A 26008-nucleotide genomic window follows, 5' to 3' on the forward strand; every position below is an offset into this window, starting at 1 on the left:
CAGAATTTTGCACTGGGGAGTTGGTGCTCCTTGTTAGACAATGAAACAATTATTGGTTATTTATTTATTTATTTATTTATTAAATTATTCACCAAGGTCATACAAGAACCCATAAGAAAAAGAAGCCCTTAATTTGAAAGATGGCCTGTCTTAAAGGAGAGAACAGGAAGAAACCAGGAGTTTACTGAAAGAGGCCCTTTGTGTTTGCAGCCAGGAAACAAAGTGATTGAGCATCCAGTTATTTGAAACTGTTGGGTCAAAATAATTTAATTCTCCACTTGAAGGTAAATTTAGTAAGAAAAGAGGTATTCAGGAAGTAGGAAGTGCCTTGTTGTAACTCTGGCCTCCAATTTCATATGAGGCCTGGGATGTAAATGGGTTCAGAACCAGCAGAGAGTCTTAGCTGAGGCTCTCAATTTGTCACTCAAGGGAGTAAACGGAAACTAAGGAATCCATGTATTTAAAAATCATTTTAGACAATGGTGGTGGAATGTGATGGACATCCTTATTCAAAGTACATGTATGAAGACATGAATTGGTGTGAACATGCTTTATATACAGAGATACGAAAAATTGTGTTCTATATGTGTAATGAGAATTGTGATGCATTCTGCTGTCATGCATGTATTTACAAAATAAAAGCAATTAAAAAAAAAACATTGTAGAGCCAGGTAGGGTGGTGCATGCTGGTGATGCCAGCAGCTTGAGAGGCTGAGGCAAGAGGACTGCAAGGTTGAGGCTAGCCTCAGCAACTTAGTGAGGTCCTAAGCAATGTAGGAAGATCCTATCTCAAAGTAAAACATAAATAAGGAATGGGAATGTAGCTCAGTTAGCTCAGTTAAATTGCTCCTGGATTCCATCCTTAGTAGCAATAAACAAACAAAAAAATCATTTTAGGAAGTGAAAAATCTCCTTGGGACAAACAAGATTTCCTCTGAGTATCTCAAGTTACTTTATATTAGAATCACTAAACATTCAACACTTAAAAACAATGACAACAACAACAGCAACAACGGAATGTTGTTTGTGCAAAACTATACTTTTAAAAATCTTAGAAGGTTTCCATTCTACCGTTCAAAGCTCTAAGACCTTAAAGTCTTTCTTTCAGTTTATTGACTTTTTTTTTTTAAACTCCTGGGTTTTGCATTTAAAATATCAAATCTCTTAGCTTCTTTTATAGGGCAGTCTTAGAGTGTTTTATGTATAAGATAATTCACTCTTCAGAGAGAAACTGAGGTGCAGAGCCTTGATCCGGTTGGAAGGTGATCTGGATCGGTTCCCAGGACAAAGGACAAACAAGCAAAATGTAAACTTTTCCAGACTTTGGGGCTGTTGGTCGGCCATCTGAGACAGGCACTAGATGTCCTGGCTTTTTGTTTTTGGATTTTAGTGTCCATCCCAGGGAAGAGTGAGAAGTCTGGAAGTCTGGACTCACGTTCTCCACTAAAGCTGGAAAACTGTATCCAGTGGCTCTCAGTTCTGTGTCCGCGTTGGCTGCAGAGCAGGCTGAACACCTGGGAAGTCCCACTTCCACCTCCGACTCACAGGCATGGGTGAAGAGACACCATCAGACCGTCGTCGATGCGAACACGGTACAGATGTGCACAGTGTCTCAGGGCCGGGGGCCGAGTTCAGTGTTTTTGTGTTGGGTACTTTCTGTTTTCCTTCGGAAAGTCTCTTCTCTGGGTCTGTGGTGTCAGCTCTCTGGAAGGGTCACACTGGCATAGACTGTGATGGGATTTGGTTCCTGTGGGTAAAGTAGGAGGCTGTGAGTGGAGGGGTGGGGTGATTGGAAACATCGCTTAGAAAAAATAAAAGGCAGGAGGAGATCACAGAGCACAGCAATTTGCTCTACCACAGGGCATTGCTGAAGCAGCACTTGGGTCCCCGAACCACTGCCCCACTTTCCAAGCATAAGCGTGTCATCAGAGAGCCGGGGGACCTTTCCCCAGTCCACGTAGGACAGGCGCTCAGTGCCCTGCCTTTCCATCTGCTCTCTTCTCTTCCTTTATTAGGAACACCATTTGCAGGCATGGGGCACAGTTTGGAGAAGCCCAGAGAGTTCTAAATTAGTGAGCTTTAAAAAGGGCTAGCAATTGTGGCTCAGCGATAGAGCTCCTGCCTAGCATGTGTGAGGCACTGGGTTCAATTCTCAGCATAAATAAATAAATATCCAGAAACAACTAAAAAATATAGTTTTTTTTTTTTTTTTTTTTTAAAGGCTAGCAAGACCTAAAGTGTGATAGGAGAAGTGGTATCAGCAAGAGAGAAGGGTGGAGGGGAGAAGAGGATTATGGGCAAAGAACCCCCAAGAGGGTAAGGAGAGTCACAGAAAGAAAGAGAAAAGGAAGGGGCAATTTAGGTGGTTTTGCTATAAAATATAACATACTTTATTTTTCGTTAAAAAAACTACGTTCTTTTTTTCAAAGCCTTTTAAATCAAATTTGTATTTTTACTTCCCTCTTGGATTTGACAGTGTACTCAGAATAGATCTTAAGAGGAATATCTATTTGGAACAGGGCACCTCTCTGGGCACGTTTGGGTGCATGTGCAGGAAGAGCTTTGAAGAAGAGAGAGAAATGTAGAAATATTTGTGTCTTTGTGCCTCTGTCGTTCTGTCTCCCGTAATACTTTAGTAGAGCCCAACTGGAGTCAAGATTTCTGCTCCGAATTTCTTTCTGTTCATGTAGTGAAGGAGAGAATCCTGTCAGAAGTTAAACGCAATCCACGCCCACCTCCCAAGGGGGTGGAGGAGGTGAGTCTCGTTGTTAGTTTCGTGTCCTGTTCTGTTCTAGGCTTTATGCACAACAATCACCTAGGGGGTGTATATATATGTGTATATATACACAATGTGTAAGTCCCTGGGTAATCTCCACCGATGTTCTGATTTAACAGAGTTCTAGGTGGGAGGCCCCAGGAATCTTTATTTTTAACAAGTATGCTAGCTCTGATGGGGTCTTTACACGACTCTCGGAGAAACGCTAGTGTAAGGAGTTAAGTCACTGTTCGTGTCACAAGGAGGAGCAAGGAGTTTCATGGAAGCCCTAGAACCAAGGTCACAGCTCTCCCTTGGCTGACTGCTTGCCATGGGCTACCTTCCAAGTTCAGGACTCACCGATCTGTTCCATTTCATCACCACAGAAAAACAAAACCCAGACCAGCTCCCTGCCCCTTCCCCTCTCTACCTGTTCCCTCTCTGCAGTGGAAAGGCACCGAGAGATGCCTTCTCTTACCTGGACTGGCTCTGTGGCAGCCACATAAATGGTGGTACAGGGGTCCTCAGCTGGCAGGGGGTCAGGTTTCTTCTGAAGAGTCTGCAAAAGAAGCCAAGAAAGCAGATTAGCTGGGTACAGAGTCAGTTACCACTCCCCCAACAGAGAAGCCCACATTCAAATTGTTCAAATTAAAAACTTAGAGTCACTTGCTCCAATCTCCTTTCTAGGTGGGAATTCTCTCCCCAACTTCCCTGGAACCCAGTTCTCTAGGCTTTGCTTAAACTCCCCAAGTGACATAGTGGAGCTCACAACCTCCCAAGGTATCCTCATTCCCTTAGCACTACCCGTGGTCTTTTAAAGTCCTTCCCACAGTGAACTGAAATTGGCGTGGCTCTTATGGGGCAGCCAAAGAGGATGAGTTCTTAATAGGAATTAGGCCAACACATGCAGAGTTTGTTCTACCCCACGCTGCTGTCCCCCCTATTCCTCAGCCTAACGTAATGTCTTCTCATTTGCCTCACAACCACTTTCTATGCCAAATATTGATAAAGAAGCTAAAGTGCAAAAAGATCAAGTACTTTCCTAATAAATACATGCATGAAGCAGCAAAACCAGGAGTCCTACCAAGGTCTTTTTTTTTTTTTTTTGGTACTAGGAATTGAACCCAGGGGTGCTGAGTTATACCCTCAGTCCATTTCATTTTTTATTTTGAAAACGAGTCTCACTAAGTTGCTGAAGCTGGCTTCTAACTTGCAAACCTCCTGCCTCAGCCTCCCAAGTCACTGAGATTAACAGGCTGAGGCCATCACACCAGACCTACCAAGGTCTTTAACGTAAAGAGCATTCTCTTTCTATCACTACTCTCCTTTGGTTTCCTCAACTTATAACGACCTATCCTTTACTTAAATTCCTCAGGAATTCAAAAGTTTCATTCACACATTCTGGCAACTGAATGTTATATTTAAGATACTGATGTCCTTATATGTCATTTCCCCAAACAGATTTTAAGTTCTTTGAGAAGTAGCCTAATGTTTATTTGCATTCTCCACAAACAGTGCTGGGAACATCTCACACACACACACACACACACACACACACACACACCAAAACAACAACAACAACAACAAACTAATAACAAAAACTTCAGTTGGCCTTTGTTGGTATTAATTTTTTTTTTCAGTAGTCAAGATTGAACCCAGGGGTACTTTGCCACAGAGCTACATCCCCACCCCTTTTGGTTTTTATATTGAGACAGGTCTTGCTAAGTTCCTGAGACTGGCCTCAAACTTGCAAGCCTCTTCCTTCAGCCTCTCCCCAGTTGCTAGGATGCATGCACCACTATACTGCATTGATATTATATTGAATGAATTAAAATCCATAATACCAGAGTAGAATGAAATTAACCAAATTATGTTATGGGCCTATGCAAATATGTGACAATGAATCCCATTACTGTGTGTGGCTATAATGTAGCAACATAAATCAATCAACAAAATAAAATCCACAATGCCAGGACAAGTCAGTGTAGGGATAAACTGAGATCCTACCCCTGTGAGATGGGAATGGCATAACTTATGGTAGGGAAGTCATTACTCAGCACATTTTGGGGACCCTGGTGATGGTCCAATGCTGCTCCAACTTTCTTTGAATATAGAGCAAGACTTGAAGCCATAGCATGTGTTGAATGGGAGAGAACTTGGAATCTTGCCATCTAGGGGGAGAGTAAAGAAACTGGAGGAAAGAAGACTCAAGGGGACATGATCTTTCCCTACACATATTTGATGGATCATCATGTGGAGGAATTAGGTTTGTCAGTAGAGTCCCTCAGGTTTGGAGGAAATATTTTGGTCCAATATAAAGAATATTTTCTAATAGTAAAAGATGCTCAGATGTGGGATGGTGAGCCTTGGAAGGCAGTGCATCTTTGTTGCTGCAAGTGCTTGGGCAGGGGCTCGATCAGGGCTTCCCCCACTTGCTCTGTGCATATGAATTACCTTGGGATCCTGTTAGAAGGTTGGTTCTATTTCAGAGGATCTGGCTTAGGGGCCTGAGACTCTGCGTTTCTGGTAAGTTTCCAGAAACTCTGACTCTGCTTATTCAGACTCTCTTTAATTCCAATGGAGCTGGCTAACACTTTGGAAGTAATGTTGTGGAATATGATTCAAGCAGAAAGTAGATGGTCATATAGATGGCTTTCAAATTTCTATATAATTCTTAGATAGTACATTTAAGAGAAAATTTGAATTTAAGGAAGAATTTCTGGAAGCTTTGAGGTGGATGAAGAGAAAATGAAAACCACTTTATTTAGTGACCTTTATCCATAGAAGTAACCCCTGCCTGTCTTCCTGTCTGTGAAGTTAGTAATAATTAACAGCAGAAAGGAGGAGGTAAATGCGTTTAACATTTAATTAGGAAGTTTTAGAAAGAAGGAAGATGCATTTGAAAAATCACCCACAGCCCTATTGGAACGATTGTTAGATTTCCCTTTGGTAATTTTATCTAGGCACAGGAAGTTATTTTAAACATACTAGAACATTTTTGTAACTCAATGTCTTACATTAGGGTCACTGATTTGCACATCTCCTGGGGGCATCAAATCAAGCCACCTCAGGAGCATTATTTCTACATATTCTTAGGTGTCCCCTGAAATTAATTACTTAAGACAGTCACCCTGATAAGTCCCAGGAGAGTTCCCAGCAGATAATAAACACTGACTAAATAATTTTCCATGCAATTATATTTTTGTAAGGATATTATAAAGCAATTACAAATAAGAACAAAATAAATGTTAATGTTGAGTGATTGTCTATGTTATATCCTTTATAATGATAAAATAAACACTGCAAATATAAACACAGGAAACATAAGGATGTGGGTAAGTCTAAGTACATATTAACATATAAAATAACAATAGTTATGTCTCAAAATAATGTCTTGTATGTTTAAATATATGAAATTAAAATAATATAAAGGGAGTAAAAATTAAACTTCAGTAATAGTAGGGATGCATTTATAATTTCTAATGTAGCCACTAAAATAACAGAAAAAATATTATTTAATTGCTAATGTAATAGAGGAGAGAATGGAATAATAAAAGTATTACTTTTAAAGTCCTCCACCAAAGAAATGCCAGTAAATCCGACTAAATAGTTAAGGAGAAAAAGATCAGTCTTACCCAAACATTTCCAGAGAATCACTAAAATGAAAAAATACCCTGTAGTGAGTTGAACTGTGACCTTGAAAAGATATGTTCAAGGCTGGGGCTGTAGCTCAGGAGTGGAGAGCTTGCCTAGCCTGTGTGAGGCATTGAATTCAATCCCTAGCACCACATAAAAATAAACAAATATAATAAAGCCATCCTGTCCATCTACAATTACAAAAAAAAATTGAAATAAAAAAAGTCATGTTCACCCAGAGTCTTGGAATGTGACTCTGTTTGGAATAGAAGTCCTAGCAAATGTAATTAAGGTAAGAACTTCAAAATGAGGTCACACTGGATTGGAATGTGTCCTAAATCTACTGATGTGTGTCTTTTGAAGGTGGTAAAGGAGAAAGCCCAGAGGCACAGAGAGGGAAGAGTCATGTGAAGAAGCAGGTAGAAATTGTAGCAATGAAGCCCCATCCCAACAGACTCTAGACACTGCCTGGGGCTGCCAGGTGCCAAAAGAGGTAAAGAGGTTTCTCCCAGAGAGCATTCAGCGCACACACATATGGTCCCGCCAGTTTGTCCTCTTGATTTTAGACTTCTGGCTTACAGAGCTGTTGGGGGAATATTCTGTTGTTTTAAGCCATCAGGTTTGTGGTGATTTGTATGGCACCCCCAGGAAACTATCATACACCCCAACTCATTTTGCGTGGTTAGCACTATCTTGATATCAGACACTTCATAAATGCATTACAAGAAAGGAGACTTACAGGCCCATTTCACTCAGAAACATAAGCAGAAAAAAAAAAAAGTTAACAGAGTACTAACCTATAATATCCAGCAATATTTTAAAAGAACCAGACTAAATTGCTTCTATTCCAGGAATTCAAAGTGGGTTTGACTTTTGCAGATTAGTACGCTGTCACATCAGATAAGTGAAAATCAACAACAATAATCTCAACAGACACAGAGAATGTTGATAAAATTCAACATCAATTTGTGATCAAGTGTCTTAGTGACACAGGAATAGAATAGTCCTTTTTTGTTTGTTATTGTATTTTGTTTTTCAGTGATGGTCTGAGCCCAGGGCTTCCCACTTGCTCTGTATCACAGGACCTTTACCCCCAGCTCACACTCTTCTTTTTTTTTTTTTAAAATATTTATTTATTTTTATGTGGTGCTGAGGATTGAACCCAGCGCCTGACACTTGCAAGGCAGGCACTCTACCACTGAGCTATAGCCCCAGCCCCTCACACTCTTCCTAATGTCGTAAAAGGACCACTACTGAAAACCTCAACAAAAATCATAATTGTGAGATATTGAAAGTGCTCCCCCTATCCCCCCCCAGCCCCCGTACTAGGGATTGAACCCAGGGATGCTTAACCACTAAGCCACATGCCCTGTCCTTTTTATTTTTTGTTTTGAGACAGGGTCTTGCTAAATTGCTTAGGGACTAAGAAGCTAAGTTCCCTGAAGTTGGCTTTGAACTTGCAATCCTCCTGCCTCAGCCTCCCAAGCCACTAGGATTATAGGTGTGCACCACTGCACCCAACAAAACTTTCTTTTTGAATCTGGAACCACACAAGGATGTCACTCTTACCACTTCCATTCACCACCATGTGGCACATCTCAGCAAGTAAAATAAGGCAAGAAAAAGGAATAGAAGTTCTCTGATTTGTAAATGAACAAATCAGACTAACTTTACAGATGATGCAGTATTTTACAGAGAAAACCGAAACATCTATAGACAAATGACTAGAACTTACAAATGGGTTTAGCAACGTTAGATATAAGGTAAATGTAAAAAAAACGATTGCATTTTTATATGTCGATAATAAATTACTAGAAACTAAGCCTTTTAAAAAAGAGAGCATCAATAAAAGTATCCCAAAATATCAAATGCCAAGTAATAAATTGTTAAGGACGTAAAGTTCCTTTACTCAGAAAACTATAAAACATCATTTAGGGAAATTAAAGAAAGGAAGGAACTGTCAATTTTTGTGAATTAAAAGACTCACTACAATAAAGATGTAGTTCATCCTCAAATGGGTCTATGCAATTCTTTTTAAAAATATTTATTTTTTAGTTGTAGTTGGACACAATATCTTTATTTTATTTATTTATTTTTATGTGGTGCCGAGGATCGAACCCAGGGCCTCACCTGTGTTGGATGAGCGCTCCACTGCTGAGCCACAACCCCCCTCCCCGCCATGCAATTCTAATTAAAATTCTAGTAAGGTCTGGAGAGGGTGAGTTTAACAACTGCTTTTGAAATAAATATAATAGTGGTCAAGAAAAAGAACAAGTGGGAAGATTCTTTTGACCAGATGTCAAAATTTATAATACATCTACAATGAAGATGGTAGAGCACTGGTAGAAGTACATACAAATACATCAATAGGATGGGATATAGCACTTTAAAATAGAATTACACATAGCTGGACGCAGCAGCTCATGCCTCTAATCCCAGCGGGAGGCTGAGGCAGAAGGATTGAGAGTTCAAAGCCAGCCTCAACAAAAGCAAGGCACTAAGCAACTCAGTGAGACCCTGTCTCTAAATAAAATACCAAATAGGGCTGGGAATGTGGCTCAGTGGACAAATGTCCCTGAGTTCAATCCTCAGTACCAAAAATAAAGTAGAATCACCCTGAGTTATGATAAAGATGACCCAGCAGAGGGGCAAGGCAATCTTTTCAGTAAACAGTTAGTAAGATATTCACATGGAAAAAGAATAAAACTTGACCCCTTTTATACCAAACTCCAAAAGTCATTTTCAGGTTCATAAAAAATATAAATGTGAAAGAGAAACCATACAGATTTTGGAAGATGATAGAAGAATCTTTTCATTACCTGGGAATCAAGAGAGATTTCTCTGGACACAGAAAGTGTTAACTCTTAAGGAAGAGATTCCTAAATTGTTCTATGCTGAAATTAAGAACTTCTCTTTATCAATAGATAGCTCTGAGAAATTTTTAAAAGCAAGTCACAGATGCTACTAGTATAGCTGCCAAAGAGCTCATATCCAAAATATTAAAATCAAGCTATATTAATTCATTTAAAAAGCCTAAGACAAAGGTAAATGGGCAAGAGATTTAATAGCCACTTTAAGAAAAAAAGGTTTTCATATGGCCAATAAAAAGTTGTTTAACTTCTTTACTAATCAAAGAAATGCAAAATGAGACCAAAGAAGACACATCCAACAGTATGTCTAAAAATTTGAAACTGATTCTAATTTTTCTTAGCATGTGCAGCAACTGAAATCCATTTATAGATAAGTAAATTGATACGCCTACTTTGAAGATTAATTGGGTCTTTCCAGTCATTTTGAGGAATGCATAGCCCATCATTCAGAAATTCTTCTTTTAGGTGTATGCTTGACAAAAATATGAGCACGTATCCACCAGAACACAAGCGTATGAATGTCCATAGTTGCAATTTTCATAATGACCTCCAGCTCCAGAAAAGCCAAATGCTGTTCATCAATAATCAACTGGATAAAAAACTTCACTACATTTAGACATTGATAGTCTATACAGCAAAGAAAATGAATGCATTATATCTCAGTTTAAAGGGAATATCCAGCAAACAAACACAAACAACAACAAAAAAAAATGAAAGAAAGAAAAAAGAATCGAGGATTATTTGTAAAAGTTAAAAAAGAAAAAAAAATGAGCCATATCTCTAGAAGTCAGGATGGTGGTTATCTTGGGGCAAGAGAAAGGGAGGTCTTCTAGAGGTATTGGCAATGTTCTTTCTATTTCTTGTTTTGGGTATGTGGGTTGTGGTTTTACAACAGACCAAAGCAGAAAAATGCCATTTCTGGTCAAATAGGTGGGTGGATTCGATGCAATCCTAGTAGGAAGTTTTTTTTTTTTGGTAGTACTTAAGAAACTGTCTCTGATTACTATAGTGATGAGGTTATTGAAGTTATATAAACACATCTCAGTCTCTGTTTCTTTGAAAGGTATCTGTTAAGTCCTGCTAGGTGATTGACAAGACTAAGTAGGGAGAATAAAGGTAAATGTGATTCATGTTTTGCACACAAATGCAGAATTTTATAACCACATGACTTCATAGTTGTGATCTCAAAAAAGGAATTTCTCCTTTAATTTTTCTTGCAGTTAATGTAAGAATACTCTAAATCTCTAGGCTTCTGAAGTGTTAGAGGTAGAGATGGTCTAGTAAAGATGTAGTTTACCCATTTAGCATGTGTTTATTTTTCCTTATGTACTCAAGGTGATTTATTTGTTCAGCTCAGTGATATTACAGCTAAAAAACATTCATTAGCAAAAGGAGAAGCAGTCTACACCTAACAGATGAATCAGAAATGTTTCTTATTTTTGTTGAGTTGAATGTTCGACTCTAACACTTTTCTACATACAAAACATAAGTTCCTTAAAGATTCTTCATAATTGTATTATAGAAGAATTTAGTATGTCATAAATACTTAATTTGACATTCAACTGTAGTAGCCATATGTTGTTTGATTTCCTTATGAGCACCATGATGGAAACACTCAAATGAATTTGAGAAAAATTGGAAGAAATTAGATTATCGGGTTCTGTTAAATTGTTAATGTATCTTGCTTAAATTTTTGTTCATTAATTTATATCCATCTGATTATATAAAGTAAAATTTGGAGGAAAAAAAAAAGAAACTGTCTCTGATTCTAAAATACACATAAAAGTATAAAAGGAAAAGAATAACCAAAACCTCATGAAGAAAACCAAGATGGGGGTGGCCTATTTTCCAAGCTGTCAAGAAGACATTTAAGGGCACTCACTAAAGCTGACATTTACGTGTTGTACCCTTTTTTTTTTTGGTATGCATGGCATGCTTCACAGTCAAAAAGGATGCTAGCTATCGCACAGGAGGTAGTAGCTAGGAAAGCACCACGGTGAAGATGGACCTGGTGACCCACACGTGCAAATGCAAGAGATAAGGTGGTTACTCTTGGGACTTGCTTATGTTTGAACGGAGATTTGTTTTCAGCAAGTGTAATAAAGCCTCCAGATCACTAGGACATAGCAGAAGTAAGAGCTCTGTCCAAGAACCTGTCTCCTGGTCCTCAGAAAGGAATTTATTGTCATCTGATGCAGTTTTCCAAAGTACTAATCAAAATTGTCTTTATCTTCACATACTTTACTCCAGAATTTGTCCACCCCCCACACCCCCAAATGTCCTGCTTTTGGCTTATAAATCACCTAGAATTGATTTCATGTCTGAAAAACGACAATGGCTCCACATTTGACCACAGTCCTTGCAGCCTCCCTCCCTCTTATATCCAGTGGTATCTGCTCCCCAAATTCCATCATGTCTCAATGTTCCCATCATTTTCTTCTTAGTCCTGTGATTACAATGCCAGTTTTGCTTTCTTCCATCTCCAATCTTCACAGCATCTTCCACTTCAACCACCCTCTTAGCCAGAATCCTCAAGATCCTCCCTTCCCTATCCCTTTTGCTGTCTTCCTAAACTTGGGTCAGTTCAACATGTCACGCCATAGCCTTTCCACACCATCCCCTCTCCTCCTCTCAAACCTGCACCCATTTCCCCAGAGAAGGAGAGTTTGGTAACAGAGAACTCTGCACTCCTAAAAGGCCCGAGTTGGAAGGAGTCATATGTCATATGTTCACAGCTTGCTCATTTTTCTCTTAGGAAGAAGTAGATGACCAGAAGATCACCCAGTGTTTCCTACTATTTCAAATAATAAACAGCCCCATGTGACACTGGTTTAGTGACCTCCAGGAGGGCTCTGGCTCTTGACTTATCGTTCCCTACTCTCATCTGCTGTTTAACCCACACAGAGCCATGAATGTCAGACATGCAAGGTGGACTGGCCAGGAATCCTGTAGGAAACATGGCAGGTCCCTCCCAAGGAAAGTAGAGAACTTACACCTGCTTTCTGGACTTGGGCGTAGATAGTAAGGCTTTTTTCTTCCGCGGCTGGTTGGTATTGGTTTTTGTTACCTGGGGGAAAAGAAACCAGAGTGGTTATTTCCCCGGTCCCCGGCCCTGCTCAGAACTGTCTGGTCTTTACTTCCCAATGAAACTCACCTTTCCCCAGGCTACCATAAGAACAAGGTACCGAGTCCCAAGCCCCTGAACGTGTGTCATAGGATGCTGGGTTCATTTCTTGATCTCTCTAGGCCTTTTTCCCTACCTGAAAAATGAAATTTGAAATGCCTGCCTCTTGGGGCCTATTGTGGTAATTATGAAATATTCTTGTAAAGTTCTTAGAACAGGGTCCAGCACACAGTAAATGCCCAATAAGTGTTCGGTAGAGTTCTCATTGGTGTGCCATTCAATTATTATATTGTCTATCATTTATGGGCCTATCTGCTCTTCTAATAGGATTCTAAGTTCCTTGATGTCAGGGCAGGTTTATTTATACCTCTTTTGTTTCCTCCAGCTGGTAGATGCTGCTTCACTCACAGCTTGCTGACGTATTTCTGGAGGATGTGTGTATGTGGAGGGTGGATGCGTGGATGTGAAGGGTGATACTATAGAAGCATGGTCTACCTGGGACTATTTGGAAAATATAATTGTACAGTCATTCTACTCTCTCCATCTGGAAAGTTTGCTCAGGACCTAGATTCTCTGTAAATTAATCACTTTTAAATGTTACTTTTTAACCAATTTAGGAAGTTTTCTTTTAAAATTATGAGTAATCCACTCTCATTACAAAACATTAAATTACATAGAAATTGTATAATGTAAAAAGTAAAGTCCCTCTCCCTAATCAACCCAGTTTCATTCCCAGAAGTAACCACTTTTAAAAGTTTGATGTATGCCCTTCTAGACCAGCTCTGTGCAATATAGTACTTTCTGTGATGATGGAAATGTTCCCGAATTGCACAGTCTAATACAGGCAGTAGCCCTAAATGGCAACTGAGCACTTGAAATTTGACTAATGCAACTGGAAAACTCTATTTTATATCTTATTTAAGTCAAATTAAATTAACTCGTGAGGTGGCAGGCTGATTGCTTGAGCCTGAGTTTGGTCCAGACCAGTCTGGGCAACACAGGGAGCCCCTCTCTCAAAAAGAAATAATAAATAAATATTACTAGCTACATGTGACTATTGAACAGTGTAGTTCTGGACATTTGCTATATTTATATAGGTTTTGGTTTGTTCGTTTTACACAAATGGTGTCATACATATTTTCTCTATAACTTATCCTCTTTAGTTAAAAGTGTTTTCAGTATCCTGGAGTGTTGTGCTACTGAACTACATCTCAGACCTTTTAATTATTTTCTTTTGAAACTGAGTCTTGCTAAGTTTCCCAGGCTGGCTTTGAATCTGAGATCCTCCGGCCTCAGCCTCCTGAGTTACTGGGATCGTAGGCGTGTGCCACTGTGCCTGTACTTATTCGTTTGAACGTTGTTTATCGTTTGCATATACCAGGAAGAACTGAGAATGGAGGGAAACTAACAGACTGAAGCACAGAGGACTTTTAGGGTAGTATTATAAAATCCAGGCAGAGGTAATAAAGGGGCTTGGCCCAGAGGAAATCATACTTTTTCGGGTAAACATATTTTTAACACTGATAAATTTATCCTCTTATGCATGTTTCTGAGAGATTGGCTCAGAGGAGAGGTCCACTTTTATCTGAGAGGGGAAGTCCCAGTGTGTATGTTGTGAATGTGTTGGAATGTGCTGCACGATGGTGTGAATTTGGGGAAGGAAATGGTGGGCAGCCCCAGAGAAATTTCAAGGAATTCAAAAGAAGTCAGTGCATGATTTTCCTGTGTGTGTATGGGCATGGCATGGCTACAACTTCACTATTGTCAGAGAACAAGAGAGTGAAATAGACGGTAATGCTTGGGGGTGACCAGAAGCAGTTGGAGGTAGTGGAGGGATGGATGCAAGGCAGATCTGTGAAATATATCCTTTTGGTTCAAATACATGAGTGTTTGCAAAATTAGGTACAACTGCCTAGCGCTGTCCTAAGTGCTGTATCCTAGGGGATACAAGTAGAGAAGATTCCAGTCCTCACGGACTTTCAATCTTTTAGGTTGGCTCAGGATGAAATTTTGAATTGGAGAATTCAGTCCTAAATGGTCAAACAGGTGAAAAAAAAGAGCAGCCTACTCAAAAAAAAAAAAAAAAAAAAAACCAACAAAAAAACAAAAAAACCACATGGGCTCAGTATAATTTAGTCTCTGATCCCCCCCCCCCCCCCCAATCCCACTGCAAGAGCAGGTTTTCAGGAGCCAGTTCAACTTGGGCTCAAAGCCAGCAAGGTCTTAGGGTCTAATGAAAGAGGTCTTGATCTCAGAATTAGGGCATCTTATTCTAGTCATTAGCTATGTGACACATTGCACAAACCGATGTCATCTCAATGGGTGGCTTCCCTTACCCAAACAGTGAAATGTCCTTTTCAGCTCTACCTGAAGCAGAAAAGTGTCCTATGTTACCTTGACTTCAAGTATTTTAAACTTGCTATAAGTACTATTTGTGTGTGTGTGTGTGTGTGTGTGTGTGTGTGTGTGTTGCTGGGGATAGAACCCAGGACCTCATATATGCTAGGCAAGTGCTCTACCACTGAGCTACATCCCCAGCCCTCTAAGTACTACTTTTAGATTCTTCCGATGCAGCCCTCAGATGGCAATGGAACTTAAACACTAATGTTTTAACTCGTGTACATCAAGAGATTTATGTGTGTGTGTGTGTGTGTGTGTGTGTGTGCATGTATATATGTATGTATCACTCTTGGAGGCCACGGTGTTTGGTATTTCCTGCATATTGACTTAACAATCAACACCACAATACCATGAAGTACATAACATTAACCCCATTTTGCAGATAAGCAATGAGTCATTTGCTTGGTTTACACGGCTCATCGGTAGCAAAGTCCACATTTGAATGTAAGTTTGTCTAAAGCCAAAGCCTATTCTGGTAGCCAGTGTATTTTCCTGGAGCTGAAATTATCAGAGAGTCCATCTGACCCTCTTCAGAATTAGGCTGCATTCTGGAGACGATACCATTAGAAGCTGCCATTAGATGATACTATTAGAAGCTGCAGTTTTGTGGGGGGTATAGCAACTAAATGTAGGTTTGGATACCAGTTTGAAGCTGACTTTTGTATTTATAAGGAATAAATAGTGACTGGAGATGAGGATGGGAGTGTTGGTTGGCAGAGATGTGGTGGGCTGGGAAGCACTCTTTTCTTCGGAGCTCAAGCATGTGATGAGTAGAATGTAGTTGAGGAAAGCAGAGGTCTGAATCCCAGCACCTTTGCTAACTAGGTTAATGTGGGTGAGTTCATCTCGGTTGTCTCATCCCTAGTATCTCACTGTTTCCTTATAATAGAAGCCACATGTGGTTGCCCCACCCCCATACCTTAGCTTCTCAACAGAATTTCTATCTGAATCACCCACTCCTCCTCCCCCATTGCCTCCCCAGCCCAGTCTTAGATGGAGGAAATGAGAAAAAGTAGGCAGATGTGCTGTGATCTAGATTTTTTTTTTTTTTTTTTTTATATAAGCAAAACCAACATCAGATTGCTGAGGTAAGGGCTTTTCTAAGAAGATTGTGATGTGGATAACATTGATCTGCTTGAGGATGGGATCCATCACCGGCTGCATTGGTGATATGAGCACGGGAGGGCCAGCCAGGACATTTGTCCTGGTCTCAGGGCAGGATATTCTGGTTCCAGTGCGGGTCGGTGACAGTGTGGCCTAGGGAAGCACACTGCTCTGAGATATTGAGTCATAAGATAATTTGCAGGAGTGGCCAGGAGAGAATACCTGTTAACAGTTAAACTGCAGAAAAATAATGGAGCCTTACTGGTTTCAGTCTATCCTGGGAATTATTTATTTATTTATTTTTTTGGTACTAGGGATTGAACTCAAAGACACTCTACCACTGAGCTACATCTCCAGTCTTTTATAGTTTTTTTAAATTTTATTTTTAATTTAATTTAATTTTTTAAAATTTTATTTTATTTATTTTATTTTTTGGATAATTTCCCCAGACTGGCAATCTTCCTGCTTCAGCCTCCCAAGTCACTGGAATTACAGGTTTGAGCCACTGCACCTGGTTTATCCTGGGAAAAATTTTGTAGGAGATCCAAGAATTCTCTGAATTCTCCTCCCTAATGAATTCTGTTAAGCCTGTCTTCTGGACCCCTTCAGCATGCTGGGATATCCACTGAGTGGAAATTGCATAATGTTTCCCACATTACACACCTCTGGCTCTTTTCTCTATTATTCCCAGAGGTTGGTGTGGAGAATCAAGACATGTTGAATTTGATTGAATTGAGCAAGGTCCCAGGAGATGTTTGTTTAGTACTTTTCAAAAGTGGCTCTACATAGAAGGCTGCAGTGGTGAGAGCAAGTCTACGCTTGTGGGGAGAGGTCCTCTGCTTACCTAAGAGTCTGGTAAGAATCTCTCTATTGTCCAGACACCTACCTCTTCTTCTCCACAGTAGGATTGCCACTTCAACAGTCATGATGACACCCAGGATGCCCCCTAGCAACAGTCCAGCAAACAGTCCCCATTGTCTTGATTCTGAAAAAAAAATTCAAAAGGGCAATCTCAAAAGCGTTGCAAGTTTAAAAACATCCTACGACCAAGTGGGAAGACTGGGCTTTCTGTTCTGTTCCAAAGGAGTTATTCATTTATGGGTTGTTGTTGTTGTTGGTAGTGGTGGTGGTGGTGGTGGTGGTGGTGATGGTTTGTTTTTCCTGCTATTGAACTCATGAACTACTATTTATTATTTTGAGACAAAGTCTCACTAAGTTGCTCTTTTGGCCTTGCTAGGTTGCTGAGACTGGCCTCAAATGTGTGATCCTGCTGCCTCACTGGGATTACAGGGGTTGCTGCATGCCCTGCTTTGTTTACTAGATTTTAAAGATCAGCTTTAGACCACTGAAGATTTCCTTGTTTTCTTACCCTAACTTCATTCACTATACTTGACTTTCATATTCCTAATCTCCATAGATTATTTTTCTATTAAAATGCTTTATTTCCTCTTCAACTACCACATGTCTAAAATGAAACGTATCTTTTTCTCTGCCCCATTTCTATTTTTAAATTTCTAATGAGTCCCATATCCATTTTGGGTCAAAAAGAACTTTTGCTGGTTCCGCATGCTATCCGCATGCCCTCACACCATTCTCATGAGACACTGGGAGAAGGAAAATAATCTGCTCTTCTTTTTAAAAAATAAACACAATAGTACTATTATTGTCCTTTAATGCAAATAACTATGTTGAACTCACCAGACCTGAACTAGAAGAAAAGCATGTCGTTTTTCCTCTCACTTACTGTCATGTTTAAAATTAGCCAGGCTCAGCCAGGCCCCAAATCAGAGAGTCAGCTTTATAACTTCCTCTCCATTAGCCACTTTACCGAATCCTTTTGAAACAGGAGCAACACTTTGGAAAGTAGTAGATGAGACCTCCTGCCCCAGTAGATAAGACATACAGTTCAGTAATATTAGGCAATTATTAAGTGCATACAGTTGGTCAGATGTTTGTGCTGGTGTGCATTTGTGTACTGATTTAAGTATCACAATAATATTACGAGGTGGATACTCTCATTATTCCCATTTTATGGATAGGGAAGCAGGCATGAAGAACCTCGAGAACTAGAACTTGGTCAAGGAGTAGAAGTACAGCTGCATGCTAAAGACAGAGAGTTACACCAGGGTAATGAACAGTGGGGGTCGACCTAAAGCAATATGCTTCCATGTAATAGCACTAAAGTTCTGAATAGCACAAACACGAGGTGTTAATATGAATGGATAAGGGTGGCTTTTAAGGATGATTGTGGGACAAGCCTGCTTTTTGTTGAACCTGTGAGGGATTTGTTGGGAAGACACAGAAAGGAAGGAAGAGGTAGGTTACAAAGGAACTGAGTCATTACAGACACAATTCAGATGTTTACAGGACTGGCCAAATATAGACTGAGATCTCATTGAATTGATAAAAGGTATCACACCAAGATCGAATAGGGCCTCCAGCCAATAGCTACCAAGAACTTTCCCTTCTGGGTTTGAAAAGATTCTTTTCTTCCTGGGCTTTTTATACATCAAGTCATCTCAGGCTATCTCATTGATCTGACTGGTGAAAAACTCTGTTACAGATTCTCTTCCCCAAATTAAACATGTTCGAACCCTGCCAAATACCAACTTCAACAGTCATATGATTTGATCAAAAAGTTTAGGGGTAAACAGAAAATTCTAAGATGTCTTCTGATTTTTGTCTAAAGCATGAAATTTGGAATCTCTGCTGAGGCCGTAGGCCTCCTGTGAGCTGTTCCACTCTGACTGAGAACCCTCAGTGCTGGGAGGTGTGTATGTGTCAGAGAGAGGGTACCCTTGGTTCAGGGCTTACGCTGTCCACACCAGGGACCCACGGAGAAACCTCTCCAGGACCAAGATAAGAAGCAGAGCCAGCAGCCCAAGCTTCTTTCATCAGCCCATAGAACTGACCTAGCAAAATTGTTATAGTAGCACTTACTATTCTGAGACTATTTCCTCTTTCTTTTTCTATTGTATGTATTTTGGGAACTTCCAAAACAGTAGTTAATTTGAAAACCAACCCCTGAACCACTTACAGTGTTTTAAAAGTTAATATTTCTCCTAAATTTCACTTGAGATCAAAACCCAAGAACAACCTACAAGGGGATGCTTCTAAGGATTGCCTGCCAGGTCAGCCTTTCTGCTCTCCCCTGGGGTCTCCTGCTCTCAGTTCTGTCCCCCACCCTCCTCCACACATAGACCGACGGTAATAGACACATTGCCCAGGCTCTGAAGACATGAAAATACCAGCCCTCCAGCCCTCTCTGTCTTTTCCAGGATCTCATGAGGACAAAAATCAATCTGCTACTTTTGTCCTATGACCAAAAAAAAAAAAAAAAAAAAAAATTGATCAGCCTCTGGCAGCAAAGCCATGTCTGTAAGATGATCTGACCATGTTCTTGAAAGATAGTTCATCAACTAGTTTTTCCTCCAGTCTTTGGATATAAATATGAATATATTTGGGGATTTAAGTTACAGAACCATAGGTTTTTAAAAACAAAACTGAAAGAAGTACATACTGTGTTCGTTTCACCAATTTTATGTTGGGGAAACAGATTCAGACTATTGTATCTGGAGCCCCAGAAAAAGTTGGTGGCCAAACGGGGTGAGATGAGAGCTGCATATTTTGTAGATTTTGAGTTAGCCTCTGGGGATGGGATCCTCACTAGAAAAGCGGTGGTAGGCTCTGATGCTTGGGAGACCTCTTGAGCCTAAAGTCAATCTATCCCTTCACCATCCTCCATCTAACAGGCGCCCACTCCTGATCCCATACTGTACTCCGTAGTTCTCCTTCCTGAAGCACCTTGCCTGTCCACCATGCCTGCCCAGCCTCAAAGCTCAGATCACGCTTACGTCCTCTGTATCTCCTTCCCTGGCCACCCTGCCTTCTTCATTCTTCCCTTTGCACTGGGCTCCTTCAGCATCTGTGTTTTGACGACACTATCTTTGCCATGGAGACCCCTTTCCGTGATGGCATTTGGAGCTGGTCAGATGGACTCAAAATTCTTTGTGTACCACTTCATAGCTCTGTGCCTCACGTAAGCCGTTCTAGCCTCTGGGGCCTTAGTTTTCTCATGTGTAAACTGATAATAATGATATTCAGTTTGCAGAATTGTTCTGATGAATCAGGACAGCGATGCATGGAATATGCCAATTTATACCTGGAATCCATCACCTGGTTAATTAAATATCAACTACTTCCATAATCATCAATTCCCTAACTAGCTGTTCGGTTCTTAGAGGCTAGAGACCATCTCTTATACAGTACGTCTTTTGCAATTTTCTCAGTACTGGTACAAAATAGGTCCTCAAAACCAGGCACAGTGGTATGTATGTATCTGTAATCAAGAGACTCAGGCAAGGTGCAGTGACTCACACCTGTAATCCCAGCAGCTCAAGAGGCTGAGGCAAGAGGATCCCAAGTTCAAAGCTAGTCTCAGCAATTTAGTGTGATTGTCTCAAAATAAAATACAAAAAGGGCTGGGGTTGTGGCCCAGTGGCTAAGTGCCCCTGGGTTCAATCCCTAGGACCAAAGAGAGAAAGAGAGGGTGGGGGAGGGATAGATGGATAGAGATACTTGGGAGTATGAGACAGGCCTGGGCAATTTAGTGAGACCCTGTCTCAAAACAAACAATTAAAAGGGCTGGGAGATGTATGTCAGTGGTACAGTACCCCTGGGTTCTGCCAACAAAACCAATATACACATACACAAACAAAACCAACCATAACAAGTCCTCAGTAAATTCCTGTTGGTTGATTGGAAGGGTGGAGAGATAGGTTTGATCTCGGGTCCAAAGGAGTCTCCTCACTGATGTACAAATACCTCAGTTCCATTTCATCCATTGCTTATGATTTAGTTTCCCTGCCTAAATAACAGGCCAAAGTGTTTCTGCACTTGGTGCCCATCCGCTTGGTGCTATTCTCTAATTATGATATTGATATGGAAGCTAAATGTCAGGGACTCTGTGCTCCTAGCAAAACCAACAAGTGTGGCAAAATTCTGCTTTTCTAGCTTGTTGAGATCAGCTGCCCATAGTTTCTGAGAGCCATTTCTTCATGATCCTCTAAGTCTTTGCTCCTATAGCTCTACTTGTTCTGCTCTGTGCAGGCTTGGGTGCAATGTTCAGTCCCTACATCAGTTTCCACACCAAACAAAAGCAAAACCAAAAACCCTACCTCAGAAATTTTGTGGGTTTAAATTCTCTACTGAAGATGTGAAGTATCACAGGGAGCTGATTCTAATGTGAACCAGAATGCTTTTACCATCTGATGGGCTCAGAGCTTTGCTTTCTGTTCCTATTTCTGAATGAGCAATATCCTCCCCTTTTTTTCCTACAGAGCCTCCAACATTCACCTGGATTTCTTGGTGTTCTCATATTCTACTTCCTAGTATTTATTAGAGTACTATCCTAAACGAATAATGTTACCTTCCAAAGAGCAGCTCTAATAGTGGTTTCTTTAATAGGATAAGATTTTTCAGTCTGGGCCTGAACAGTGGTACCTGCCTGTAATCCCAGCAATTCAGGAGGCTAAGGCAGGAGGATCAAAAGTTCGAGGTCTGCCTCAGTAACTTAATGAGGCCCTAAGAAACTTAGTGAGACCCTGTTTTAAAAATAAAAACATAAACAGGCCTGGGGATGTAGCTCAGTGTGTGTGGGGGAAACAACACCCTGGGTCCAATCCCAAGTACCCCCCCCCCAAAAAAAAAATCAATCAGAAGAAGTATAGAAATCCCACTGAGATTGAAATTTCATAAAGGTGGACTCAGTACTTTGTTCTTTATTTGCATTTCTAACTCCATCTGATACAATATAGGACAGGGACCATTCTATGTGCATTAGATGGACTTAATTTATATTAAAGGTCATATGAATGAATCTGGAAAAAGACTAATGTAACCTTTTGTTAAGAATTATCAGAGTGCTAAATATAAGAAGGTTGCCAGGTACAGCGGCCCACACCTGCAATTCCAGTGACAAGGATGGCTGACGCAGATTCCAAGTTCAAGGTCAACGTTAGCAATTTAGGGCAAACTTGTCTCAAAATTAAAAAGGGATTGGGGCTAGGGATGTAGCTCAGTGGTAAAGTGCCCCTGGGTTCAATCCCCCGTTCCAATTAATGAGTAAGTAAGAAGGTATTAGAAGGAATGCAGAAGTCACCTTCTAAATTTCCCAAGGCTAGAGTTGAAAGGGAAGGAGCCAGGGCCTACTGTGGCATATGCTTTATAATTTAAAAATTATGGAGCCAGGAGGAAAGTGTATTACTGTGTTCTCAATATGCCGCTCATGGTCCCCAAAGCCCCGGCTTTCTCTCTTTGTGTTCAGTAATATAATAAGGACACTCAGAATGGTGATTCTCAGAAATCAGATAAAAGTTGTCTTTGGGTCCACAATCCTACCATCTGTCAGAAGGAAATACTACATGGACATTCTTTTTTTTTTTTTTTTTGGTAATGGGGGTTGAACCCCAGCATGCTCTACCACTGAGCTACACTTTTTTTTTGAGACAGTGTCTTGCTAAGTTGTGTAGGGGCTTGCTGAGTTGCCTAGACTGACCTTGAACTTGCAATCCTCTTGCTTCAACCTCCAAGTAGCTGGGATCCCAGGTGTGCACCACCTCATCTGAGTACATGAATATTCTTGAACCAGAGGTTTGGGGCTTTTCCTCTGGAACCTTTTAGAAGCAGCTGAGCAGGCTGGCTGAGAACTCCTGTGCTATTTACGAAGAGTACTTTGCGTGAGTCTCCACCCTGTGATCCTTTCTTCCTGGGCTGTGGTTTCCATGAGATGAGCTGGTCAACAGCCACACCTCCAAGGAGAAGGCCAGAGGCCCCCCTTTTTTTTAAAAAAAAAAAAAAATCTCTCAAAGTCTGTTGCCACAGAAACACAAAAGCTATTCTTTCTTCTCAAGTCCCCAAACCGTATTTTTAAAGGAAGATAAGAAAATTAAAAAAAAGAATCTGAGAAACAAATCTAGTTCACCTCAGAGATGCTGAGATGCTCACGTAACGGTCTGAGAGTACCGGATCTCTTTCCTGCCTTTCATGTGGTTCTGTCAACAGGGCTGCCACCATGGAACCCATCTCCTTGAAGAAGTCAACTACCTTCAAGAGGTGCCTTCTTGTTGGTGCCTGTTTCCACTTAGAATCGGGGGTGAAGAAAGGGTCCTCATGAACTAGAAGCAAATTTAAGGTCCAGGACCATCCAAGAAAACATTTTTGCAGAATCCACGCCTTCTGGAAAAACCCTTCACACCTGCCTATCCTACCAGATTGTGTACAGGGTAGTGGTGCCCACAGGGACATTTCTCCCAAAGTCAATGTCAGCAATTTAGGGAGAAGGCACTTGGCAACTCAGCCAGACACTATCTCTAATAAAATATTTTAAAAAGGGCTGGGGATATGGCTCAGTGGTTAAGCACCCCTGGGTTCAATCCTCAGTATATATGTATAAAAAAAGAGCTCCATATTTGAAGAAATGGCTTAAAGAGGGAACCTGTAAAGCTCACTGGCAAGTGTCTCTCTTTTCTTCCACTGAGTTAATCAGATTTGCTAAGCCAGCAATTTTGCTAATCTCCTAAAAAAGTTCTCCCTTTCAAGATGAACATCTGGGGACATTCCCTTTTAGTTGATTTGCTTAGGGTTTTATAGCATCCATCCTAGCACAGATAGAACTATTTCAAAATATGGCAATTAAGGTCAGCAGCAAGTCACACACTGTCTACTGTTGAGCCGCCTCAATGTGCTTCAGGTGACCCTGACAAAGGATCTTGTAGCACCCAAGGATTTCAATAAAGATGCCTCATTATAAGAGACATGAAAGTGTTTCTTACTATAAATCACTAAAGCAGTGAATTGGAACAGGGTGGTCGGATGTATAACTAAGATCATGGATAAATGTCACTTGAATATTTTTTCAAGATACAAACATGTTCTTGCATGGTTTAGTTTAACTGAGTCCTGTAAAAAGATAGTGCTGACATCAAGTCCCATTTGGTCTCATAGCACAATGAACAACTTTTGAGTTTTTCATTAACGAAAGTAGAAAATGTCTTAGAATCAGGATCTTAATTATTAGATGGCAACCTCTAATAAACCCACAAACCCCACCACCATTTAATCCCAAAGCTAGATTTTCCCCTTGAACACACTATGAAAAAGTCTTTGTTAAACCGACAGTCACTGTTTTGGCCAGGGCCTGATTCTCTTGTGATGGATGACTGCGATAATGTCTCCCTCCCCCACCCATAACTAGTTCCTTTTTCTTCTGCCTCTTTTTTTACCCCAGTCTATTCCACTGAATTTTATCTTTGAAATTCAAAACTGATGGCGGCTCCTCCATCTAAAATGCTATTAGAACCTATCACCTACAGGGTAATATACAGCAAGTCCCTGATGTATCTGCTTCTCCCCTGCCTGGAGTCTCTTTTGACAGTTTGGTTAATTTTTTTATTCTTCAATATCCATTTTTGTCTCTTTTATGTTCTCTGATCCCTTGAGATGGTGTTTTCCCTTCCCTCCTTTTTGCCTTGTACATGTTTCTGTTTTGCAATTATCATATCATATAACCTAGAATAATTATTTGTTTAGAGAACTACCTCCTTCCTTAAAGATAAGGATCGTGTCTTTTAATCTTTGTGTGCTCAGCACCTTGCACAATGTTGGGACATAGTAAAACCTCAAGAAAAGTTTTGTTAAACTAAACACAGTGTTTTAAAAATTAGTACTATTTCTTTGCAGACGCAATTTAGTGTACCAATAAAACCGTTTTCAGTGATGTAGGCAACCTAGTGTGATGGGAAGAGCGTATGGCAAACCAGCTGTGTGACCTGGTTTGGATGTGGTGTGCTGTGATGCCCTGTCTCTGGGGGTAGGGGGTGGGGAGGATCTCTACTTGTTTTATGGGCTGAATTGTGTTACCCTCACATTCATATGTTGTAGTCCTTAGAATGTGACTTTCTTTGGAGACGAGGTCTTCACAGAGATAATCAAGTTAAAAAGATAAGTCCATTAGGGTGATGTTGTGGGTTCCATTGTGCTTCTCACCCCACCCATCTCATATGTGGAAGCAGTATTTCTGAACAGTAATTCAGAATGTGACTGTATTTAGGGATACAGTTTTTACAGAGGTGATTAAGTTTCAATGAGGTCTTTAGCGTGGGCTCTGGTCTAATTTGACTAGAGTCCTTTGGAGAGGAAATCTGAATACGTAGAGACACTAGGATGCACAGGCACAAAGGAAAGACCATGTGTGAACAGGGTGAGAAGGTGACCTTCTGCAAGCCGAGACCGGAGGCCTCAGAAGAATCACACCTGCCTACACCATGGTCTTGAACTTCTAGTCTCCAGAACCATGAGACAATAAATTTCAATATTTTCAACCATCCAATTTGTGGCCCTTTGCTTTGGCAGCCCCAGCAAACCAAGACACTTTGGCAACCCTTTATTAATAGTTCTTGTGGACACACTGAATCATAGACTATCACCTCTGGATGGAATCTCACTAGTTCACCATTTTGTTTGTTTGTTTGCTTTTTCAGTATTTGGGATTGAACCCAGGGGCTCTCTACCACTGAGCTACATCCTTAGCCTTTTTTTTTTTTTTTTTTTTTTTATTCTGAGACAGGGTCTTGCAAAGTTGTCCAGGCTGGACTTTAACTTGGGACCCCCAATAGCTGGGATTACAGGTGGTGCTACTATGTCTGGCCAACTTGGTTAGATCATTGTTAAACCACAGTGAGAAGCATGAAAAGAGTTCTCTCCCATTTGGGGGAGGGTGGGGTATTTCGTCTTTCATTAGACTATTATAACCAGAGAGGCCTATGCTAGGGTAATGGCTACTTCTCCCTCACAACCAAAAATACCTTTTAATTATGGCATATATGGCATTTTAAGTGCATTCTCTCTTCCACTAATAACTGTGAGGACTCCAGGATCAGACCACCCGGGTCCTTCACTTTTGTGTGTGATCTCACTTAACCTTTTTAGTTTTGGTCTGGGAAGTGAACATAGTTATACTACCTATATTATCTGATTGCTGTAAAAATAGTAAGCAGTTAAGACCTGTTAGTAGTTATTATTTCTAGATGAAGAAGTCTAAGGGAGGTTGAATGATTTACC

At 40.5% G+C, this 26008-nt stretch overlaps 1 protein-coding gene across 1 annotated transcript in view; it reads right to left on the bottom strand.

Annotated features, from left to right (window-relative positions):
* Window positions 1–1671: 1671 nt before the first annotated feature.
* Window positions 1672–26008, bottom strand: part of Slamf1 (signaling lymphocytic activation molecule family member 1) — a 36624-nt gene continuing 12287 nt past the window's right edge. Inside the window, exons 4-7 of the mRNA XM_076861908.1 lie at window positions 16776–16874; window positions 12255–12328; window positions 3234–3314; window positions 1672–1747 (exon numbers count right to left, since the gene is read on the bottom strand). Coding sequence (XP_076718023.1) covers window positions 1697–1747; window positions 3234–3314; window positions 12255–12328; window positions 16776–16874 — 305 coding nt within the window. The 3' untranslated portion in view covers window positions 1672–1696. The remainder of the gene's footprint in view (window positions 1748–3233; window positions 3315–12254; window positions 12329–16775; window positions 16875–26008) is intronic.

Source organism: Callospermophilus lateralis, chromosome 7, assembly GCF_048772815.1.
Source record: "Callospermophilus lateralis isolate mCalLat2 chromosome 7, mCalLat2.hap1, whole genome shotgun sequence".
Classification (NCBI taxonomy): Eukaryota; Metazoa; Chordata; class Mammalia; order Rodentia; family Sciuridae; genus Callospermophilus; species Callospermophilus lateralis.